Source organism: Falco peregrinus, chromosome 3 (genome assembly GCF_023634155.1).
Source record: "Falco peregrinus isolate bFalPer1 chromosome 3, bFalPer1.pri, whole genome shotgun sequence".
Classification (NCBI taxonomy): domain Eukaryota; kingdom Metazoa; phylum Chordata; class Aves; order Falconiformes; family Falconidae; genus Falco; species Falco peregrinus.
Genome location: NC_073723.1, coordinates 58,941,638 through 58,966,137, shown reverse-complemented (window position 1 = coordinate 58,966,137; position 24,500 = coordinate 58,941,638). Strand labels below are relative to the sequence as shown.

At 37.6% G+C, this 24,500-nt stretch overlaps 1 protein-coding gene across 5 annotated transcripts in view; it reads right to left on the bottom strand.

Annotated features, from left to right (window-relative positions):
• The window catches only part of SMCHD1 (structural maintenance of chromosomes flexible hinge domain containing 1), a 91,031-nt gene that overhangs the window by 43,113 nt on the left and 23,418 nt on the right, over positions 1-24,500 (bottom strand). For all 5 annotated transcript variants that reach the window (XM_055799415.1, XM_055799413.1, XM_055799414.1 and 2 more), the window contains 16 exons: positions 24,065-24,179; positions 23,820-23,939; positions 20,781-20,947; positions 18,476-18,569; positions 18,045-18,255; positions 17,100-17,217; positions 16,813-16,996; positions 16,108-16,305; positions 15,864-15,977; positions 15,299-15,405; positions 14,980-15,062; positions 14,701-14,814; positions 10,327-10,404; positions 10,124-10,243; positions 1,051-1,195; positions 652-748 (listed from right to left, as the gene is read on the bottom strand). In XM_055799415.1, the coding sequence (XP_055655390.1) occupies positions 652-748; positions 1,051-1,195; positions 10,124-10,243; positions 10,327-10,404; positions 14,701-14,814; positions 14,980-15,062; positions 15,299-15,405; positions 15,864-15,977; positions 16,108-16,305; positions 16,813-16,996; positions 17,100-17,217; positions 18,045-18,255; positions 18,476-18,569; positions 20,781-20,947; positions 23,820-23,939; positions 24,065-24,179 (2,065 nt within the window). The remainder of the gene's footprint in view (positions 1-651; positions 749-1,050; positions 1,196-10,123; positions 10,244-10,326; positions 10,405-14,700; positions 14,815-14,979; positions 15,063-15,298; positions 15,406-15,863; positions 15,978-16,107; positions 16,306-16,812; positions 16,997-17,099; positions 17,218-18,044; positions 18,256-18,475; positions 18,570-20,780; positions 20,948-23,819; positions 23,940-24,064; positions 24,180-24,500) is intronic.

Below are 24,500 nucleotides of genomic sequence, written 5' to 3'. Positions count from 1 at the left end.
TGTAAATATACCATATACATGATTTTAAAATTATTTTTTAGGACTATTTTATCATGTAACATGGTTTTGGTTTTACAGTAAATTAGAAGCTTCAGTAGGTGCTGAGAATCCATCAGTAACAGGTTGCACTTGGATGACATATTTGCTACAGAAGTGAAAACAGCATTCTGGAAACATCTAGAGAAGTTTAAGCAGTTACCACGCATATTAACTATTACTACTTATTATCTCAAATACAAGAATGAAATACTTTAGTGCTCCCTATGCTATTTCAGCATGAAAGTCACCAGGATGATTTGGCTTAAACCAATTTGAGCACCAGTTTAAACTAAAACTGGCTGATTTAGCATGCTGGGTACACTACCACACACCCATGTGTTGCTGAGCTCCTTAACTCCAGTCCCCTCAGCTAACAGAGTGCAGCTGTGGGAAAGACGAATTGCTCCAGGTAGAGCTGCAAGAGATCAGTTGAAAATATCCCAAGAACTACCTGTAGTCATTAGCATAGACCAAACTTCGATAACACTATGTGACAACTCATTTTACACAAAAATCATTTGTTCTGTGGTTTGGTGGGGTTTTTTTTTCTTTTTTTTTTTTTTTTTTTTTTTTCCCAAATATGCTACTTCAAGTTTAAATTCATAAGCCTACCTTGCCCTGGCAACTATTTACACAGCCTTTAGCAGTAACACCTTTAATGATGCACTTTGCTCCTGTAGTTACTTCTTCATACTGCAATGTCAATCCACTAGGAAAATATATAGAAAACAAAACAGAATCAATTTAAAAATAAACACATATACATTATTTTAAAAAAAATTTATTTTAAAAATAATAACACACACACCCCAAATTACCTTGTTTTAACATACAAGATAATTTCAGATACTCTTATGGAAATAAAAGCAACAATGTCAGTTCATTTATGTGAAATGTATCCAGTATATCACTCAAACAAACTCCAAAGAATTACTGTATTAATGTCACATGAGGAAAGGACAAAAAAAACCCAACGAAAAACCAAAAAACCAAATGAGATGGTTGAATTACCTAGCTTCAAGAATTGGTTTAATATCAGTTGTCAACTGTGTTGCATGACCAAATTCATCCTGCAGTTCCAAAGGAATATTAAAAGGTACTCCAACTCGAAAAGGAAGCTCCAAAAGACCCACTGAAAATTTCTCTGGTTTGCCCTCTAAGAGAAAAGAATAACACGTTTTCAGAAGGAATTACATGTGTTTACTGGCTTTTTCTTAATTAAGGCTGCAATTGAATCATGTTGTTTTCAGTCTCAAAGTAAATAGGCTGCCCAGAATATTGTTGTAATCAAATTCATGGTTAAGTGACTGACCCTGCTTTTTTAACTTACACTAATACAAACCCAATAGTTGAAACATAACAGCAGTAGACTATGGTATAAGAAACATAACAGGACAGCTAAAACTTCCAGAGTAGTTAGAGCATCAATACAGCATCTGAAAGTGGATAAATTCCCTGTGGACAGCTTTTCTTAAACATTTAATTGCTTTAATTCTGTTAAAATAAGATCATTCTCGCAACAAAACATCTTTATTCTATAACTATTCCAAATTTGAGAGACAAAGATGAGTAATGATAGCATTTGAAGAAGAAACATGAGTGCATCCTTCCTGTGAAATCTGGTCCCATTAGACTGCCTCCTCCTTGAAAAATGAGACCACAGTGGTACAAATGGGAGCTTGTAAATCAAGAGTAATGTTCTCAAACTGTCTTGACCAAGTGGCCTTTGAAAAAAGAAGCAATACAGTGTTATGCTAAATGGTGGCTAAATATCCTAGCAAATAGTTTTGGACTCAAATTAACAGGTACTTTCACTACCTACAGGTAGTTATCATTATCAGGGAGTTTCTTTTGCACAAGGTATGTAAAAATCATGGGGGGTGGCGGTGGGGGGGGTGGGGGGGAGAGAAGGAAGATATTACTTGTATTGGCCAAAATTTTGTTGTTGTTGTAACCAATACATAAAGACTTTAACCTTACAGTGTTTAAAATTTTATTTACAAGTGAACAATAAAATTATAAAATGATTTCATAAAATAACAGTAAAAGAACTTCTGCACTGTCAAAGTGAGTAACTACCAAAACAACACATCTAAACGAAACCCACAACACTTAAAAGATTGACTTGGGAAGTTCAGTTTTAACTGGCATTTATGATGATTTTTTTAGCTTACCAATAACTGTAAACACTGAGCAACAACCTGCTGTTAGAGAAATAAAATAATTTGTTTCTCAGACAAAAAAAGCTGTTGATCTCAGTTCAGACTTTAATCATTATTTTCTGGATTTTTAGTATCTCTATACATAAAAGGTCTCACAAATGTTAATATTTTGAGATATCGAGTGTGAGGATTTATGGCTGCCTCTGAGACAAAACAAAACACTGCAAAAATAAAGACTTGAAATATTCACTTTTCAAGACTGAAGATATTAAAAATGGCAAATTATCTTCTGACTAGATAAAAGAAAAAGCAGCAACAGATAGCAAAAGTTGTTTTTGGTACCGCTGTGTTAAAAGAACCAAACTATTAGTTCATTAGATTTTTAGAGTATATATTCCGTTCCAAGGAGAACTGTTAATTTCAATTGTTATAGCCAAAGGAACCTTTAACTGAAGGCTGCCATGCTGCGGAAAGTACAGTACTATTGAAAAATAATTTTAAAAATACAGAATGTAACTTTGCAACTCTTAAGATTGTCTTTTTGCTTTGATAAAAAGACTAAAGAAGCAGCAACACAAGGTTCATTTATGTATTAATTCAGAGAAAGATTTTATTTTTTTTCCTTTTCTTGGAACTTCACAGAAGTATCTTCAAACTTCCATGCCAGGTTTTCAGACATATGTTTAAATAATTACTCTTCTCAAGTAATGCCAAACACTTTTTCTGTGTTATCACACAAGAATACCTCTTTCTGTTCTGCCAATAGTACTTTTGCAGAAGCTTTTAGAAGAATATGCTACAAAGAACTCTTTTCTGCCTGAAGGGTTTGAATGCAAAGCCTCTAGTTTTGTGGAAAAAATAGGAGGCTTCTGAAAGCATTTACTTTTGTCTTCTTCTTCTGGACATTTTAGCTCTACCTTCTGAACTTGTGACAAAAATATCCATTTTAATATTAAATGCAAAGGAGCTAAGTATTTTTGCCTTCCCCCCAACACTCCCTGCCCTATCCTCCTTATAGATAAAGCTCAAAGAATGGCTGAGGTTGGAAGAGTTCTCTGGGGGTCATCTTATCCAATGCCCCTGGCTCAAGCAAGGCCATCTACAGCCAGTTGCCCAGGACCACGTCCAGACGTTTTTTGAATATCCTCAACAATGGATACTCTGCAGCCTCTTGGGCAACCTGTGCCAGTGCTCAGTCACCCTCACAGTGAAAAAATATTCCCTGGTGTCTGGAGGGAACCTCTTGTGTTTCAGTGTGTGCCCACTGCCTCTAGTCTTCGCACTGGGCAGCACTGAAAAGCACCTGGCCTTATCTTCTTCACACTCTCTCTTCAGTTATTTACAGACATTGATAAGATCTCCACGAATCTTCTCTTCGAATCTTCTCTTCTCCGGGTGGAGCAGCTCCAGCTCTCCGAGCCCTTCTTCACATAAGAGATCATAGAATGGTTTGGGTTGGAAGAGACCTTAAAGGTCATCTAGTTCTAACCCCCCTGCCATGGGCACAGACACCTTCCACTAGACCACGTTGCTCAAAGCCCCATCCAGCCTTGGCCTTGAACATTAATGGGGATAATGAAACACTAACCAGGGATGAGGTATCCACAACTTCTCTGGATAACCTGTTCCAATGCCTCACCACCCTCCAGCCCCTTCATCATCTTTGTCGCCCTTTACTGGACTCTCTCCAGTATGTCCATATTTCCGCGTTGTAATGTAATGTGCTCAGGACTGGACACAGTACTCCAGCTGTGGCCTCACCAGTGCTGAGTACACCACCTCCCTCTAACCTGCTGACAACTCTCCTCCTAATGCAGCCTAAAATGCTGCTGTTCTTTGCAGCAAGGACACACAGCTGGCCCTTGCCCACCAGGAGGACCCCCAAGTCCTTTTCTGCAAAACTGGTCTCAAGCCTGTCAGGTGCCAGCCTGTACTGGTGCATGGGGTTGTTCTTCCCCAGGTACAGAACTTTGTACTTCCTCTTGTTGAACTTCCTGTCTGCATTTCTCCAGCCCACTGAGGTCCCTCTGGATAGCAGCACAGCTCTCTGGTCTCCAATCAGCCACTCTTCTCAGTTTTGTGTGATCAGCAAACTTGACCTCCAGCTAGACTTCGTGCCGCTGATCACCACTCTCTGAGCCAAGCCTTCTGCCAGTTGTCAGCCCACCTCACTGTCCGCTCATCCAGCCCATACTTCATCATCTTGTCTATGAGGATCTTCCAGGAGACAGTGCTAAAAGCCTTACTGAAGTTTAGGTAGACAACATCTACTGCTCACACCTCGTCTACCAAGCTAGTCATTTCATCATAGAAGGTGAATCCATGCTAACTACTTCTGATAATGACCTTGTCCTTCATGTGCCTAGAAATGGTTTCCAGGATTAGTTGCTCCACCACCCTGCCAGGGATCAAGATGAAGCTCACTGGCCTGTAGTCCCTTAGGCCCTCCTTGCCCTTTTTGAAGACAGAAGGGATATTCTTTCCTCCAGTCATTCAGGCAGTTCTTACAATTGCCATGATTATTCCATTACTGAGAGTGGCCTCACAATGAATCAGCCAGCTTTCTCTGCCTCTCCCCACCCAGATCCTCTTCCACCAAGGGTATATCTTCCTTGCTCCAGACCTTCCATTGGCCTCTGAGGCCTGGGATTCCTGAAGTTCTGCTCTGCTAGTAAATATTTAGGCAAAGAAAGTGTTCGGTATCTTGGCCTTTTCCACATCCTGTGTCCCCTGCCTCATTCAACAGTGGGCTCACGTTTACCCCAGTCATCCTTTTATCACCTCCGTATTTATAAAAAAGCTCATCTTGTTTCTGACATCCCTTGCCAGGGATTCCAGTTTCAATTCCAATTAGACACTGGCTTTCCTAACCTCATCCCTGCATGCTTGTATAGCATCCTTGTATTCCTCCCAGCTCATCTGTTTCCACTTTCTATACACTTATTTTTTGTGTTGAGTTTTGCCAGGAGCTCCTTGTTCATCCATACAGGCCTCCTGGCATTTTTGCCTGGCTTCCTACTCATTGGGATAGACTAGAATTGAGCTTGAAGAAGGTGGTCTGTGAATATTAACCAGTTTTCTTGGTCCCCTATTTCGATCCAGGGCCTTATCCCATGGAACTCCACCAAGCAGATCTTTGAGGAGGCCAAAGTCTTCTCTCCTGAAGTCCGGGGTTGTGAGCTTCCTTTTTTCAAGACTGCCTTGAAACCACATGCCGAAAAAGCCCCTCTTTGTTTGCAAGTATGAGGTCCAGCAGAGCACCTGTCCTTGTTGGTTCCTCTCTCATCCGAGTCAGGAAATTGTCATTGATGCACTCCAGGAATCTCCCAGATTGCTTATGCCCTGCTGTGCTGTCCCTCCAGCAGATATCGGGGTGGCTGAAGTCCCCCCCAAAGACCAGGGTCTGCAAATATCATACTGCTTCTGGGTGGCTGTAGAAGGTCTCATCCATTTGTGCTTCCTGATCAGGTGGCCTATAGGAGACACCCCACGACAGTGTCATCCGTAGCGGTTTGCTCTTTAATATTTACTCATAAGCTCTCAGTTGGTTCATCATCCAATCCCCAGGCAGAGCTCCATGTATTCCAGCTGTTCTCTTAAACAAAGGGCAGCTTCACCTTCTTGTCTTCTTGGTCTGTCTTTCCTGTATCCATTGCAACATTCCAGTTACGTAAGCCATTCTACCACATCTCCATGACTCTAGGAAGATCAAAGCCCCATTGTCTTTAACTCATCATGTTTATTCTCCATGCTGCATGCACAAGAGAGGCACCAAAGCATTCTGATTTCCCAGAAAGGGTTTTGGTGATTTCTCCATAATGGTGCCTTGCATACATGCAAACGCTGCAGGTGAGCCCACTTCAGCACCATTTTGATTTTGTGATTTTTCTGTCACATCACTTCAGGCTCTTTGCTAGTCTGTCATGTCTATCACTCCCTCACAGGGCTGCTGGTAACACTCTTCCTCCCCCATCATTCCTAGTTTAATTGCAGCTTGGGTTCTTGCCACTGCAGAACAAGGCAAAGGCACAGCATGGCAAAAGGGTTGAACAAAACTTCCTTTTGAACTGGAGACTGACAGCCAGAGACTAAGAGAAGATCTATTTTTTTTAATATATGTAGGACACATATTTCCATTCTTATGTACAAGCACACTTACATAAAAGGGTGAGTCCTGCTGATAAGAAACTGGAGGATGTATAATCTGTAATTAGCGTATATTTTAAATTAATTTAGTGAATAAATAACTACAGATTTTAAGATGAATTATGATATACAGAATCAGAAGTAGAGATTTTTTTAAAAAATCCTATGAAATCTCATTTACAGATAACATATTACTCCTTTATAATTTACAAACAAATCGTGGTTCATACTTCTGTACAGAAAGAGCAACTTCAAGCTAGTCTACAGATTTATTCTTTTCATAAATATACGCCTATTTTCCCTGGAAATGAAGTATATTCCGAAAAAAAACCAACCCACTTCTAGAATCATTTAGGTTGAAAAGAAGCCTTATGACCATTGAATCCAGCTGCTAACCTAACACTGCCAAGTCCATCGCTAAACCACGTCCCTAAGCACCGCATCTACAAGTCTTTTAAACATCTTCAGGGATAGTGACTCTGCCACCTCCCTGGGCAGCCTGTTCCAATGCTTCACCATCCTTTCAGTGAAGAAATTTTTCCTAGTATCCAATCTAAACCTCCCCTGGCACAACTCGAGGCCATTTCATCTTGCCCTATCACTTCTTACTTAGAAGAAGACACCAACACCCTCCTTGTTACAGCCTCCTTTCAGGTAGTTGTAGAGAGCAATAGGTCTCCCCTGCATCTCTTCTCCAGGGTAAACAACCCCAGTTCCCTCAGCCACTCCCCATAAGACTTGTGCTCCACACCCTTCACCAGCTTTGTTAACTGAACATGCTCCATCCAGCACCTCCACATGGACACACTCCAGCACTTCAACATCCCTCTTGAAGTGAGTGACCTAAAACTGAAAGTATTCAAGGTGCGGCCTCACCAGTGCTGTGTACAGGGGGACAATCACCTCCCTTGTCCTTCTTGGCCACGCTGCTGGCTCATGTTCAGCTGGGCATCAACCAGCACCCCCAGGTCCTTTTCTGCCAGGCAGCTTCCCAGCCACTCTTCCCCAAGCCTTAGTGTTACATGAGGTTGTTTGACCCAAGCGCAGGGCCCAGCACTGAGCCTTGTGGAACCTCATGCAGCTGGCCTCGGCCCATCGGTCCAGCCCGTCCAGATCCCTCTGCAGAGCCTGCCTGCCCTCCGGCAGATCAACGCTCCCCCACAACTTGGTGTCACCTGCAAACTTACTGAGGGGGCACTCGATCTCCTTGTCTAGATCATTGATAAAAGATACTAAACAGGACTGGAGCGAGCACTGAGCCCTGGGGAATACCACTTGTGACCAGTCCCCAGTTGGATGTGACTCCTTTTAACCCAGTGTAGAGTACACCTGCCCAAGCCATGAGCAGCCAGTTTCTCCAGGAGAATGGTGTGGGAAATAGAGTCAAAGGCTTTACTAAGGTCTAGGTAGACACCATCCACAGCCTTTCCCTCATCCACTAAGCGGGTCACCTTTTAATGGAAAGAAATCAGGTTCATCAAGCAGGACCTGCCTTCAATAACCCCACGCTGGCTGGGCCTGATCCCCTGGTTTTCTTGTACATGCTGCATGATAGCGCTGAGGATGACCTACTCCATAACCTTCCCTGACACTGAGGTCAGGCTGACAACCCTGTAGTTCCCTGGATCCTCTTTCTGGCCCTTCTTGTAGACAGGCGTCAAATTGGTTAACCTCCAGTGAACTGGGACCTCTTGGTTAACCAGGACTGCTGATAAATGGTGGGAAGTGGCTCGGTGAGCACCTCTGCCAGCTGCCTCAGCACTGTTGGATGGTGTAGCCAGTTACTGACCATTTCCCCTTGGATTTTGGGGGCTTCATTCTGCTCCCTGTCTTTCAGTTCAGGGGGCTGGGTACCGGAGAACAACTGGTCTTAGTATTAAAGATTGAGGCAAAGAAGGTATTAAGTACCTCAGCCTTTTTCCTCATCCTTTGTCACTACGCTTCCTCCCAGCATCCCATAAAGGATGGAGATTCTCCTTAGCCTGCTTTTTGCTGCCGATATATTTATAGAAACATTTTTAATTGTCTTTTACAGCAGTAGCCAGATTAAGTTCTAGCTGGGATTTGGCCCTTCTAGTTTTCTCCCTGCATAACCTCACGACACCCTTGATAGTCCTTCTGAGTTGCCTGTCCCTTCTTCCAAAGGTGGTAAACTCTCCTTTTGTACCCGAGTTCCAGCCGAAACTCTCCGTTCAGCCAGGCCAGTCTTCCTCCCTGCCAGCTTGTCTTTCAGCACATGGGGATGGCCTGTTCCTGCACCTGTAAGATTTCCTTGTGGAAGAATGTCCAGACTTCCTGGACCCCTTTGCCCTTCAGAGTCGTCCCCCCCAAGGGACTCTGTCAACCAGGCTCCTAAACAGGCCACAGCTGGCCCTTCAAAGTCCAAGGTGGTGGTTCTGCTGATCCCACTTCTTACTTCTTCGTCAATCAAAAACTCTGTCATCTCATGACTGCTATGCCCAAGATGGCCTCCAACTGTCACATCACCCGCAAGTCCTTCTCTGCTCACAAACAGGTCCAGTGGTTCACCTTCCCCTACTTGGCTCAGCCATCAGTTCTGTCAGGAAGGTATCTTCCACACACTCCAGGAACCTCCTGGAATGTTTCCTCCTCGCTGTATTGTATTTCCAGTGGACATCTAGTAAGTTGAAGTCCCCCACAAGAACAAGGGCTAGTGATTTTGAGACTTGTCCCAGCTGCTTATAGAGTATTTCATCTGCCTCTTCATCCTGGTTGGGTGGTCTACAACAGACTCCTACCATATCTGCCTTGCTGGCCTTCCTTCCGCTGATGCTTAACCATAAACACTCAACCCTATTGTCACCATCATCAAGCTCTAGACAGTAAAAACACTCCCTAACATACAGGGCTACTCCACCGCCTCTCCCTCCTTGCCTAACGCTTCTGAAGAGTTTATAGCCATCAAGAAGGGCTTATAAACAAAAACTAACCAGCCACTAACAGATAAATGCACACAAATAAATTAGGAAATAAAATTAGTATCTTAAGAGGACTAGAGAAACAGGACCAGCAAGGCTGTACCAGAAATGTGATGTTAACCATACACTGTACGTGTTACAGTCTTCAACAGTGTCATTAAAATCAGAATCTATTAATTTTCTGGGGAAGGTATGACCAGTCACATACTATTTTAGGCCACATACATACATACCAGAATGTATGGCAACAAAGAGTAACATCAGACATATTTAACAGTATTATTTCTATTCTGGTATTCCAGTAAGTATTTTATGATGATTAATCCAAAGACACACATCCATTATAATTGAATATGAGTTTAGTTTTGCACAAGATTAGTCTTTTAATTAAAAAAACCCCAAACTTCAATCTCAACATGCATATTTTACATGCATAACCTGTTTTTGAATTACTTTCTGTGGTTTATGCATGAAAACTGGCCTAACAAATACTAGTTTTATGAAAGTATGCCAATCACAGAAGGAGAAAGGGTGGTTCTAGTTAAGTTTTTTTTCTTAAGTACATTTAGGAAAGTTCACATCAGAGAAAAGCTTTTCATTCCAACAACACTTCTTTTGTAAAACTGAATGTATAGCAAAGCCAAAACATTACAAGCGAGATAAAAACCTACTAGGCAAAAAAATATTTTTTTGTGAAAATACTTCATATTTGAAATGCAAATGCTACCTTTTCAGTGCTGAAAATTACCTCTCAACTGAAACATTAATAACTTTGTTATGCAATGAATCAAACAAATACTAGAAGTAGAAGAAAACTGGCATGACTGGAATTCTTACCTACGATAGTAAATTTAAATACTTTAGATGGTAGAGGCCTTCCTGCGTAAGTGTCTGCATTACTTTCATTCAATACTACTTGCAGTTTCAAGGTATAGTTCCCAAGCTTCTGAAGATTTTCTAAATAGAAACACAAATACAATCAGAAAAAAAAAAGAAGTAAAATTATAAATAAACTGAAAATACTGCATATGTGAACTTACCCATTTTCTTAAACCAGTATGGCCATTTGCCTCCATGCTGACTGATATGGGAAATTACTTCTTTATTCCCAGTAGGTGCTGCAAAACAAATAATTAGCTACATGTATTTAGATTTAACACCATAAATTGTTGATTTTTTTCAAGTATGACTATCACTTGTTATTAAGTACTATTATCACTTCTAAATCTAATAAACATAACTCAGCTTCACAATCAATCATGTTGATCATGGCTAAAAATATATATATATATATAAAATTCCCTACCTTATCCCATTTTAATTAAAAATTGCTAGCCCCAAACACATTAAATTGAAAGCAGCAGGTTTGTTAAGTTGAATTTTATTAGCTCTTTTGTTATATGTCCCCTGTTAAGTCTGAGCACTTGTAGGCTGTGCACTCCACATTGGCAATTAGGCAACTTGACAAATGACAATAACAAGTTAGCTTAAATGGGAGCAATGGTTTAAAATACGCAGCTGACTGAAGGTATAATTGGGGAAAAAAGAACATTCCTTTTTTGCTCTAAATTATTGTATCTGTCTTTATAAACACTTCTGCAGCATTAACATATCCAAGAATAGAACACGCTGAAACTTTGAGGAAATTTTTTAGTGACTTTCTGTAACCTAAGATAAATACAGGAATAAGATTTATTGTTTGAAACTTCAAGAGACATTAATGTAGTATTTTAAATATAATTTAGAATAAATCCAGAATGTGACTGTAATACGACTATATACATAAAAAAACACTGCAGTACAAATATACATTGTTCTATAGCTAAGTACACCTGTTTCAGGCCTTATTCTTGCACCAAATTACCCATGTAAGATAAAGTAACAGTTGTACAATTTCATTGGTGTATCTTTTTGAATGTGTAATTCTGGAATATTGGGTTATTAAAATAAATTTTGATGGAGTTTTGTAGCAAGAACTTATAAAATTTTCTAAATCTGTGTGTGTGTGTGTGTGTGTGTCCACCTTTGCAATAGGAAAAACATGCTCACATGAGAAATTGTTTTCTCACTATTATTAACTACCAGTGTCAACTGCCACCAAGTTAAACTGCAAGTCTGTATAATGCAAGATGCACACCTTTGTTCTTATATTGCCCCAATATAGATAATCTAAGGTGGAAATTTATCTATAGGAAGCGAAGAATGTCTAATACTTCTGTGCATGGTGATACACAAAAGATGACAATAAAACAAATAGGATGTTGGAAGAGAACAAACAAGAAAACATAACAGCCCTGCCTTTAAAAGCCAGAGTTCTGATGTTCTCTTCTGAAAGAGGAGACAATCCCAAGAGCAGTTCTGTGCAAGAAAGTTATCAGGTATGCCCAATGTTGTGGTCTCTGTGATGAAAAAACATCCTGAAGTTTTATTTGAACAACAGACTAAATTATTTCAGTGGAGCCACATGCAAAGATTTAGAACTTTCTTGGGAATTTCTCCAGTATTTCCTGTAGTAGAGGAAAAGACCTTCAAATACTTTGTATTAGTAGTGATTAACTAACTCTCCTCTGTTGTTTTGCTAGAAAGCACCATTAGGACTTCCTAACCACCATGTTCTTTTCTTGCACTTCCACAGAAACATATTTATTAATATTACCAGTATCCCTACAATCACTGCAATATTGAAGGCTGCACTTGGTGCAAACTGTGTACTGCAAATAGCACAGGAAACTAAGTTTTTATAGATGCTGTAAGGGTATTGGAAAAAATACAAACCTGAGGCTAAATTATTAAACTGTAGTTGTTTCTCCTCAAGCAGAAACAGAAAAGAATTCTCATTCATTGTTGCATTTATTTATTTATTTTTTTCACTACTGTTTGAAACCTTTTGGAAACAAATATTCTTCTAGAGATAAAAGGTACCTTTTATTCACAGAATTACTACGGCACCAATGGTTGCTTCTCAAAACGAACAAGGTTTCCATGTATAATATTCTGAAAACAACAGATAACTAAATGTCCCTGCTATGGTATAATATAAATCCATGGAGGGTACACAGACAAGAGCAAAAACATCCATGATTTTGTTTCAAATGACACATTAATAGCCAATAGCCATAGCTTTCCAGAACTGAGAATTCAACGGTGCATGTGTGAAAGACACTCATCTGAACAGCATCTCCCATTGTGGTTTACAGGAGGGATGTGGCAAGGTCAGAATAGTCAACTAAGTTCTAAAACAAATACTTCAGTGATGAAAAGAGTTTGCTGAAGAGCTCAAAAACCTGTAGAGATGCCTCACTATTGCCACAGATTGTCTGCTTCAAGTATGTTAATAGAGGTACTCGCAACTTAAGTGAGTAAACAGGAGTGATTAAAAAATAATCTTCTAAGACAGAAATGCTTATTTCTCAGCCTCACCTTAGACAAGAACCACCCAGGCATGACTCTGGGAAAAAAAAAAATTCCCAGAACCCAGCTTTCCTGACAGCCCCCTTGCATCAACCTTAACCTGAAATTTTACTGTGAGCCTTAGAGAAACAACCAGGAAAACACCCAACACATTGAAACCAGCAACTCCCGCAAAATCCTCACAGCCCTGTTCTGGCAGTCCGTGCCTCCCTTTGGCAGACACTTTATCCTACTCTTTCATTTGGTAGCCCCCTGATCCAACTACACCCTTCAGCTTTCTCTCTCAGCTCTAATCCATAACCCCAATCTTATTTTTTTGCCAAACCTTACAAGCCCAACCCCATCATGGTCCAGATAAATATTCCAGCTGTCTTTCCAGCTCTTGCTTCCCCTGGCCAAAGCCTGAGCGAGGCGCTCCTTCCACTGCCCAGACAAGAAGTTTCTCACATTCTAGCTCTCCTGATACCCCATCCCTTCCTTTAGCAGCTCCTTTTACCCTTAATGGACCCCTCACAGTTTTATCATTCTCTCAACCCTAATTCAAATTCTAGTTTTGAGTTGAACTTTGTATAAGGCTCCCCAGTAACAGGCCAGATAAAGTTTCTCATAGTTTAACTCTTGGCAGTCCACAGAGTATTTTGCCAGGTATTCCACTCTTCAGAAAAGAGGAGAAATTTCTTGTACTTTAAGATATTTGCTGTTGGCCTTGATACAGGTGTGAGCTTTACGATATAAGAATATGCCATGCCCAAACTGTCATTTACAGGACATATTCATTGTTCTGGTGAACAACAGGGGGATTACACTGGTGATTCCTCAATTGACTGGAGACAAAATTTAAGACAAAAAGCAGTAAAAACAGTTGTAAGTACAAATTTCTGTCAATGAATCAAAGTGGTCAGGAGACACGAAAGGTGTAATGATTTCACTGATCAAAGGCAAAGGGCAATTTTTTTTTTATTGCTTCTAGCAACAACAGAAACACCATGCCTCTTTCAAGTTTATACATCCTGAAGTCAGGATGGTCTACCTTAGTTAAGGTTGCAGAACACTGATCTGTCCCCCAGGCTGTTGGCAAATACAATCTAATAATCTGTATTATGTGAACATGTTTTTTTTCAATTCCAACTTCTTTATGTCCCAGCACACTGGACAGGCACAGCAGACAGTCCCATTAGAAGTGCCATTAAAATACCACGTGTAGTCTTACGACTTTTATACTAACTGAAGCTAAGATACTTTCATTTGATTTCTTTTGACGTGTATTCACTACAGTAAACTCAGTGCTTCAGAAAGGTATTTTTACAACTCTCATCAGATAAAGGAATTGGATTTTCCTATCGTATATGGAAAATAATAAACAAGATCTTAAGTTTCTACAAATTTCAGATGTATTTGACATATGCAAGACTGGAGTTTTCAGAGCATGTAGTGTTCTAATTCTGTGTTCCAACACACAACTGTGTAATTTCAGCTGCCTCAGACAGAATGTAATTCTTCAACAAATGCAATGTAAGAATATCAAGTGAGACTCCCATAAAATGGAAACCACAAAACAGTAACTCACAAGAAACTTGATTTTTTAAAATTCTGAAGTGTCTTTACATTAGATACTAAACGTACCTGGTCCCTACTTTTAGGCAGCTCACATGAATAGCTATGTTAAAGAAACATATCCATTTTAATCATGTTCTTATGCATATTAATGGATGGCCTGAAATTGATAGGCCCTCCTTACATGTGACAGAAGGTACAATCATAATGTAGCATTAAGACATTAAACATTTGCGATTGAAGCAGCCATCATTTCATGAAATGTGGCGTTGCAGTACTAAATATTCCGATGGGTTATTGTTCTTAATTTTATCAGCTATATCCAACTATATAGCAAGTTCTAAAATGTATTTTATACATACATACATATATATGTAAGAAAGAAATACATTACCCATTATGCATTTTTAAAATTATAAAGACTCTGTTAAATATACTGAAATACTTACAATGTAAAATAACCTTGAGTTCAACAAGAAGTTTCTTTGAACCTCCGTGGCTTGTACCTGGTAGTTTTTGCATTGCTTCTCCTTTTTTATTCAAAATTTCTATTCTTAACGCTCCTGTATTTAAAAGGAAAAATGATGGACTTTTGAAATATGCTGTGTATTATAAGTGATTGGATATTCCTGTATGCTTGGGGTGTTTTCTTTTAAAAAAAAAACATAATTTATTTTTAAATTGACATTTCACTTTTTAGTATTTGGAAGGAAAAAAAGAAAACATACCTATTGGAGTACCAGCAAATCTTGTTTCATTTGGTAATAACTCATCTCCTTCAGGCCATGTTACTGATAATTTGTCAGGAAGCCTAGTGAAAAAAAAGCATGAACAGTATTTCTGTGAGTTTAAAAAAAACAGGGTAATTTTAGTAGATTTAGTAGAATGTACATGAAGTTACTTTTTTTGGGTGTGGAGGGTAGGGGAAGGGCACGTGTGTGTGGGACCCAAACTACTACTTGGTTTAGAGTTCCTTTTTTTTTTTGTTTCTGAAGTAATACTAAAACTGTTAGGAACTCTATAGGTAAACAATGACTTATAGCTTACCTTGCCATTTCATCCTCTATGTATTTTTTAACAGCTTTATCAGACACTGTTCTGTCAAGTTTTGAGATTGGAATAGTTTTCATTTCAGCATACAATGCCTGAGGTTCCTGAAAAAAAAACACAAACACAAACCTGAGTGCAGTTATAAACAGTCGGATTATAATACATCAGAGAAGAAATAGCTCTCTATCAAGGGACTAGACAAGTTGGATTAGACATAATGCAATATGCTAACAAATACTACCTGATGACACCACAAGAGACACTTCTAAAATTTGCTGAAATCACAAGGGTTAAGAATGGACACACAGCATAGTACTAGTACCGAATGTGACACTATTTTATATGCAAATGTAAATAAATCAGATTTATTTGTGAACAACAGTTTTAAGATAGTTACATTAGTTTTAATGTAACTGAGTAGTTTATTTCTAGATTGCTGAATCTCAAAAGAATACCATAATTTTCTAGTTATTTAAAAGTCGTTTAAGCAAGTCTAACCCAGGATTATGTTTAGATTCCTCAGGCATAGCAGGTGCACGAATCCTTTCCATGTTTGTCTTACCAAAGCAATTTGAACCTCTCCTCCAGTGGCAAATATATCCCCATCATGGTCTCCATACAAAAAAAATTTCTCAATACTTCCATAAAATATTGGAAGGGTCTTAATAGTTTTCACCTGTAAACAGAAGACAACAATTAACACCAATAAATTACTCCTGCATCAGATTTGCATTTTCCTTTTATAGGGTTCACATACTCTGTTACAAAACAAACAAAACCCCAACATCAGTGAGCAACTAACTTACCAGCTGTCCAGTTTTGTATGTTTTCCCATCCCACTCTATCGCAGCATACACTGTCCAAGGGCTCTGCATTCTTTTGGATGGCAAATCAGTACGTGTAGTTATTCCTTTAAAGACTGTGAACTTTATCTGTTTGTCATATTTTTCATGACAGTCTTTGAGCCACAAAGCAAACTCTCTGTCAATTTTCATTCGCTGCTCCTATAAAAGATTACAAAATAAATACATATTATTAATGTATTACAAAATTTAAATCTGAATTCAGAAGTATGAACAATTGTAAGAGTACAGTGGTATTATACTAACAAAAAAAAAAAAAAAAAAAAAAAAAAGGATTCTTCAGCTTGGAAACATCACAAAATTCTAGTGAAGCTATACTTAAAGCCAGAGAAAGTGTTTCCCCCAGCACCCATACTTCTCTATGAAAAGGCCTTCCAGAAGAACTGTCATGTAAGAACTAGAAAAAATCATTGTTTAAGAAAACAAAAGGAAAAAGACTAAATCTTATTTTTTCAGATTTCAAGAGTCAGCTTTACTACTCACTAAAAGTGAGAGAAACGTCTGCTACAAAGTCCTGCCCAAGATGAAAGTTCTTCAGCAACCAGGCAATATTCAGTGACATGAACAAATGACCGGTAAGTAAAGGTGTCTATATCATATCCATTAATTTTTTTCAAGAAGAAATACTTAACAGAATAAAATTATTACCTGTCCATTGAAGATTCTTGTGAACAAAGTATTCTTATCTTTCAGCTTCAGCTCCAGATCCATGAAAGTGAGTTTGTTCGTGCTGACCTGAAACTTATCATTGGTAAATAATGCACCAGAAATTCTGTTGTAGCATTCAATTGGTGCCAATCCTCTCTTCTTTGGAGGAGCACACCAGTCAAAACTTAAAACAAAAGGAAAAAGACATTAAAATTCCTTTTTCTTAAAGAGAGGTTTACATTATAGAAACAGCCTGGTTTACATTGTAGAAACAGACTACCACTTACTCTTCCACAGTTGTGTATGGTATTAATCTTCCATTCCAAAAACAATCAAAAATAGGTCTTTTTCCTCTGGCACCCTTTTCTACTATAAAGCAGTCTTCTTCATCATCATCACTTAATTCTTGATTAAAAAAAAAAGACATTCTCCATGAATAAATTTATTTTTAAAACTAATTTAATAACAAAAACCAGAGCAGCCTAAATACGGATTATCTGTATTCATTAAGTTAGGCACAGTAGCAGTACACAAACCTAGGTATATATAATAGGAAGACTAAGATTTTTTTTCCTATTTAAGAAATACCAAGCAGAAAACCAAATGAAAGCTAAGGAAAAATTTAACCAGGGTTGAGCAACATTATAAAATCTACTAAATTTGAAAATATCAAATTTGAATAAATATTACTTTCTCCTCTTAGTTCTTCTAGTATCATAAAATCATAATTAAACTCAAGATTTCTTTTGTCAAAAAAACCGAAACAACATCACCAACATATATTACTTTAAAACTCTAGCATCTGAAAACTCATCAACACTGTATAAAACAAATTTTAAATTAAGGACTTGGACTACATGTTGTCCTCTGTGATATTCTGATGTTAGAATTTCTTGAACCAAACTGCTGGTGTTTCACTGCTTTCTTGAAGCAAAGATCTAAGAGTCAGGCAAGTGGAAATGTTTTAATCTGATAGCATTCCATAAGAGTTTATAGTTTGAAATCAAATGGCATTATGTCAAAGATGAGGTTTACATGAATGAGTTAGCACAACAGTCTTACCTATTCACAGGATTTGTTCATCCAGAAGGATGTGAACTTTTCTGTTCTGCCGCAATGCAAATTAGATAATAATTTACACTTAAATTGTTCTAGTTTCTACTTCATTAAAACATTTCGAGTAGGACGATTGCCTATAATAGAACTGAAAAGCAGCAAAACATTTCACTCACTTGATGGAAAACATGGATCATCAGGGTATGTTTCTTTATCATACAGGAAGGGATGATATCTGATGATGCCCTCCACTATAGCTTCTCCTTCAGCATGTGCCTTAAACTCAAAACTATCTGCTGCAGTATTTATATACAACGTCTGCATGTCATCTTTGATCTCCCTAAGATTTACAATCTTTGGTATTTTTCCTTTTTCGAACATTGAAATCTGGAAAAAAACAAAACAAGTTGATTTTCCTTAGACCAAAAACCATGCAGTAATCAGCATGCGTAACATGTATTTTAACTGTCAGCAAAATGAATTAGTTCCTATGTTGCAATGATAAAAGTATTACTTTTAAAAAACAAAATTACATTCCTATCTTAAAATGCACGATTAAAGAGAAACAGGCACATTATGAAATAAGTTGCAGTATAAAATATCTTACCTGAATGTCGATGTTGTTGAAGGGGCTTATGTCTTTTGTTACAGCATTAGTTTCATTTCCTTTTGGTCCATGAATATAATAGTGATAGATATGTCTGAAATACATTTTAAATTAAACATAAACATCAGAAAGTGAAATCTAAAATCTGTCCCTTATAATTTTTAAAAATCAAATAAATTTCTATTTTTATTAAAATGTAACTGACTCATTGCATTTTTATATACCAACTCCATGACAACACGTACACTTAGTACAGAAGATTTACTAATGGGAGCAAGTGACTCCTTTTCACTCCTTTCAACTCTTACCTCCTTCGTACACCATCATAATAGGATTTTTTGATAAAATAATTAGAAAGATTACAAATTGGAAAATAATACATAAACAAAAAACCCTGACTGTTACATGACTACAGATTCTTTATATCAAAGTGCAAGCTAATAAAATACTGTAATTTGTTCTGCACACTGGAGATTAAAAAGAACTAGAGCCAGAAAACTTTCCACACTGTTTCTGGTATCAGTTTAGTATTGATCATCTAATAGTGATGGAAGCATTTAGCAGACAATCACCATCCTTAAGTTATTTACCAAAAAAATACAAATCCCACATTCAAATATAGGCAAATATAAATAGTCATGAATGTGACCTGCATATTAGAAATAATTTTCCTATTTTATAATGGCACTTTTGCTCATCTAAGAAACTCTGAAAAATCCACATGGTCAGATAAGATTGCTTTCACAGAATATATAGTTTGAGAAAACTGAGGAACTTAACCCCATTTACTACAACTTTTCAGCAAGCTAACTAAGTCTTCTAACTTCAAAGACTGAGTCCTTAAACCTCAGGGTGGTAGTTTGCAGAAAAATAAGATTATACAAGTCAATGGGACTGAATGCATGAAGGAAGTTAAATGCACCGGCAAGTGTTTATAATTGCTTTGCTTCTGACATCCACTGCACTAAATGCACCCCAAGGACAAATCTTGGTTCCCAGACAGAAGTTCTTCACAGTCTCATTGCTCAGGACTTTAGAGCACACTGGTATACCCAAACTGCTTAACATTTTGTCTGCATTTCTTTCAGACTTCAAAAGGTGCTCTCATGGCATTAAGACATAATTATTTTGGGGGTTTATCTCCCCTCCCTCCACTTCAAAGCATTCAAAACAATATTAGGGCTCTGCTGTAGCCTATTAAAGTAGAATGAAACTGGTATTATGCATGTGTGGCAAAAGGCATGGCAGAAGGGTATGTGGTGTTAGAGGGGAAAAGGCCATTACAGCTGAAATAGCGATGCAGGACTGCCTAGCACTAGGAAGGTAAATCTGATTGGTTTTACTGTAATAGCTACAGGGCATATAATTGAATAATTGCACCTGGGTTTAATCTCAAATGGAGGCAGTTCTTCCACTTCAAGAGATCGCTGGAATGAACTAACACACAACTAAGTGTGGGTGTTTACCGGAACAGCACCTAGAAGCTAATGAGGGGCTTAAGTTCTCTGTCAGTGTAGATGTACCCCTACGTTTTCATGAGGTTAAAAAGGGTTTCAGCCACCACAAGTTCCTACGTGCAACACTGAATGATGTTTCATATAATATGGTATTATCTAATCCTTATATTAATCCTCATATTAACTATTATCTATTATTATTAGATTACAGGTACCAAATATAAAATTATAGCTTGAAAAATCAAGTTCTACGGTTTGTCAGATTTCAATTCTTAACAGATAGAGACACACAATTCACAGGTATCAGAGATTTTCATATCTCCAGGCTCTGCAGGCCCACTGATGATGCTACTATGGTACTGAGTGGACAGTATCATGTATTGTTCTCCCTCTTAAAATGGGATGAAGTAGCAGCTTTTTTGTTGTCATTTTAAGAAACTCAAAAAATCAAAACAAAACGCCTGCAAATACAAAGCTACATATCAACGTTAGGAGCGCAGCTTTGAGAAAAGTAACTTATCAAGTTATTAATAATTATGTATCTAATTATATTAATCATAACACTGTTAAATTTAATAGGTTATTAATAATTAGATCTAATAATTATGTGTCCGTTATCAAGTCACATTGAAACTGATGCTTGTCAACATCTTTCTTTGGATGGGGGGCTCCATTCAGTTGTGCTAGTTTCCATAAAATCAGTTAGCTAGGAAGACTAATCGTGGCATCAACAAAATATGTATCAATAGCCTTAACAGGGATAAAGCCAATGACTAAGTACAAAAAGGAAGTATTCTGACTTTGTTAGTAGTCCACTTTTAAATCAAATCTTTTAAATCACAACTTACGCCAGCTGCCTTGTCCAAAGATGAAAGTAGTTTTTCAAGTACTGCATGTGGTCTGGTTGTACACCTGTAATGACAACTGCTGTGAAACTCTCTTTATCCCTTTCTTCTAATATTAGATTATGAAGAAATCTTTCATCATCACTTGTGATGTGAGTAGAGTCAGATGGCTGCAAATAGTAAAATAAGCACATAAATAACAAGAGTTTTGAAAAGGATTGAAAAACAGAACAGGAAAATAATACAGAACACATGATGCTAAGTATCACAAAGGATTAATGCTTAAAATAAAAGCATCCAAATTAAAGTCAACGAACTGAGAATCTGACATCCCTGATCCAGTTAATTTTCAACTCACTTTCATCACAGCATTTGAAGTGTTCAGTCTAGAAATGCATTTAATCATGTTTAAAAAAGCATTTAATCATGTTTAATGTGACACTGTGTGATATCCATGTTCCTGTGCATCAAATGTAACTATTATGTGTACAAGGCGTATGTCTTTTCTAAGAAAACCAAGCCAGGTAAAAAAAAAAAAAAAAAAAGCTCTTAAATGGATAGGCTACTTTCTGTAACAGAAATTGAAGTGGAAAAAACATGCTTTTGCTATGAAAGAGAACAGGTGAATCCTCAGTTCTAGTTGAAATATCCAAGTAATCTCATAGAAAGAGGAACTCCTGATTCCAAAAAGTCCTGATTGTCTTTTCCTGGATACATGCACTTTGCTCTTATGATAGGTTTCTAAGCTGCATAGAAACACAGTGGTTGATGTCATGCTTCATTCTGGACCAGCAGACAATCCTTTACATTTGGTGCATCCAGAAAAGAAGCTACATTTAATATAAAGATTGAGATCTTATAGCAACTGCAGACAACTGAGAAGACATGCTTTTCCAAGCTGTAGTGAATGCAGCCTCATGCTTTATTTTGCAGGAAAGCAGGCAAAAAGGAAACATATCAGTAAGCTGTGAAAGGCTATACCTACTTAACTGCAGGTGGTGAAACAGTTAGTCAAGGGTGTTAAGACTTTCTCTCCCCAGGGAATCAAAGAGCTCTCCTTAACCAACAGGATAAATTTAAGCAGTTGTGGGAATTTTCATCAAAACAGACTGCAACTCTTCAAATACTTTTACTGCCCAAGCATAGCCTCTTTTAAACCTACAGTCTTGCTGATTTCATCCAAGCAAGGGGCTGTTTCTATGCTAGTGATGAGATGGCAAGTAATAAAAGCCAGAGCTGCTCATTCCTCATCTCTATGATTTGACCAATGACCTAGAAGCTACACGTTGATGCTAAACAAGTGCTACAGATGACAAATTACCATGGCACTTGCCTCTACATTCCTAGCATCCACCTAAACTAGTAGTATTTACTTGTGTCAATATTGAACAGTCCAAGGAAGTGAGTGCAGTAAAGACAGGTGCTTATTATCATCCATCAACAGATTTTGATAGACTGGGATGCCATTTCCCTTCAGTGTTTTGGCCTTGTTCTAGAGTGTCTTAGGTTTGATATTTATTGAATCTTGATTTCTTTGCAAAAGTACCTTCCTTTACCAACTGAGTGCCTCCAAGATTCAGTTATTGTTCTCACACTGCAGTAATCCATTACAACTTCTATTTCTGCCATAGTATTCTCTTGCTCACTTATGTGCAATGCAGGCTATTTTTCAAGACATTAAATAAACAAATTAACACATTTAATTTCACATGAATATAACTAACTGGCCTAGCCATTTGAACCATTTGTAAAAATTTCCTAGACCTGAGCTGTCTATCCATTACCTCCACACTTTACTACTTCAGTGCTTCACATCATTTCTTCCCTCTTGGATATTTACAAGTTATTTTCTATCTCTAGTAGAACATCACTTGCATTTTTTTTTAACTGCATCAGCTTAACTTTCATTTTATACTATCAACACAATTTTTCAAGTACTTCATTGCACCACTCTTAAATTCTTTAGTAGCATATCTAAGCATCTCAGCTAGTTCTCTCCAACTAATGTCTGTAAGCTTATTTTCTACTTTTCTATCCCTCACCCCGTTTTTAACATCAAATGGGGGGGGGCAAACCATTTGTGCCCTCTACAAAAAACAGTCTGCTTTTATTTTCAGTTTCTATTTCTGTAACTCCACCTTCTCAACAATATTGCACAGAGATTAAAAACAGAATTTTTACATTCCTAGCAATTCATTCTTTGTCACATGTCACTTGACGCAAGACTTGATAAAACCAACTCAAGACTTGATAGAACTGACCCATGGTAAAAACCTTATTTACCTCCCATTCCTTTCTCACCCATACAAAAGGCAAAGAACACTCAAGATATAACACACAAGATATGGGCCATAATCAAGGTCTGGTTACCTCGTCAGGTAATCAGCAGCCATTTATGTTCCCATCTGAACCCTTAGCTGTATCTGTGCCTTTTATATTCTTGCTCAAAAATGTCCAAAACAGTTCTTTTCAGTTTTCCTCCTTAACTTACAGCTTTATCTTGAGCTTTTCTTCTTCTTCATGAAAACCATTAGGACTGTTCATTTTAGTTTTCACTTAAGTAGTCAATTTCTTTTACAAAATTAGTGAATAACTGTGAAACAACCGAGTTTTGTTGATTTGGCTGGACTTTTCTCCAATATGCAGGTTAGTTCTTCTACATAAGCACAGCTTGCTTCCCTAATTTATTCCTTACAGCTTCTAGGAATGGACATTTTATTTCACGTTTCATACATAACAAAACAATTCCTGTTCTTAAAAGGTATTTTGAAATATTTTTTCTTAACCTAGTATAACAAACTATATGGCATTTCTGTCCTTTAGGCTAAACTGAAAAGAGAAAAAAGAACAATCACATACAAACAAACCTTTATGATATAGTGCCTTCAGGTTTCCCATTACTTCTTTTTACACACCAGGGTGCAAATGATTCAGTAAGATGAAGACATCCCAGTTAAGTATTACAAGTATATTACATAGTGAAATCATGTTAACCTAGGAAGGACTTCCAATTAAAAAAGAGAAAGTATTAAGGCTATTTACCTTTCTGTTTCGAATGTATCCGCTATATATTGCTTCTTTGTTTTTCTCCTTCTTTTCAAAATCCTCTTTAGAAAGGACAAGTTCATGAACATCCTGAGATTCTGCAGGTTTGCTTATCATCTGAGTTTATGAAAGAAATTGTTTAAAATCAAAATAGGATTATAAATGGACGTAAAATAGTTTAATATTCTGATTAAAACTAGGGTAATAATAATCTGATAATGCAAAGACTGACGTTTACTTACTCTGGCAGACTGTCCAACGAAGAACACCGCTTGTTTGCCTCCAACTCCAAAATATGAGATATCACTGTTTAGACTACGAGGCAGTGGCATAGGCCGTACATATCCTGAATGATCACTGAGAGTAGAAGTGCCTTTACTAAATTTTCTCAAGACAAAAGTAATTTTAAGAACCGAAAGACATTTTTGACCTGAGCAGCTTGTGTTAAATTCTTCCTGCTGTCACTTTATTCAAAAATCCTTCACCTTACACCTACAATTGCAATGTTAAAATATATGTGCCTAAAATTCTTGATGTATTCTTTTTAAAGGAATGACAGAGTAACTCTTTTCCTAAGTTATCTTATAGGACTTTCTGTCCCTTCTAGCAAACCAAATATTACTCAGTCATACAAGTTAAAAATTTTCATCTGAATAACTCGTTTTGCTTATTACTATG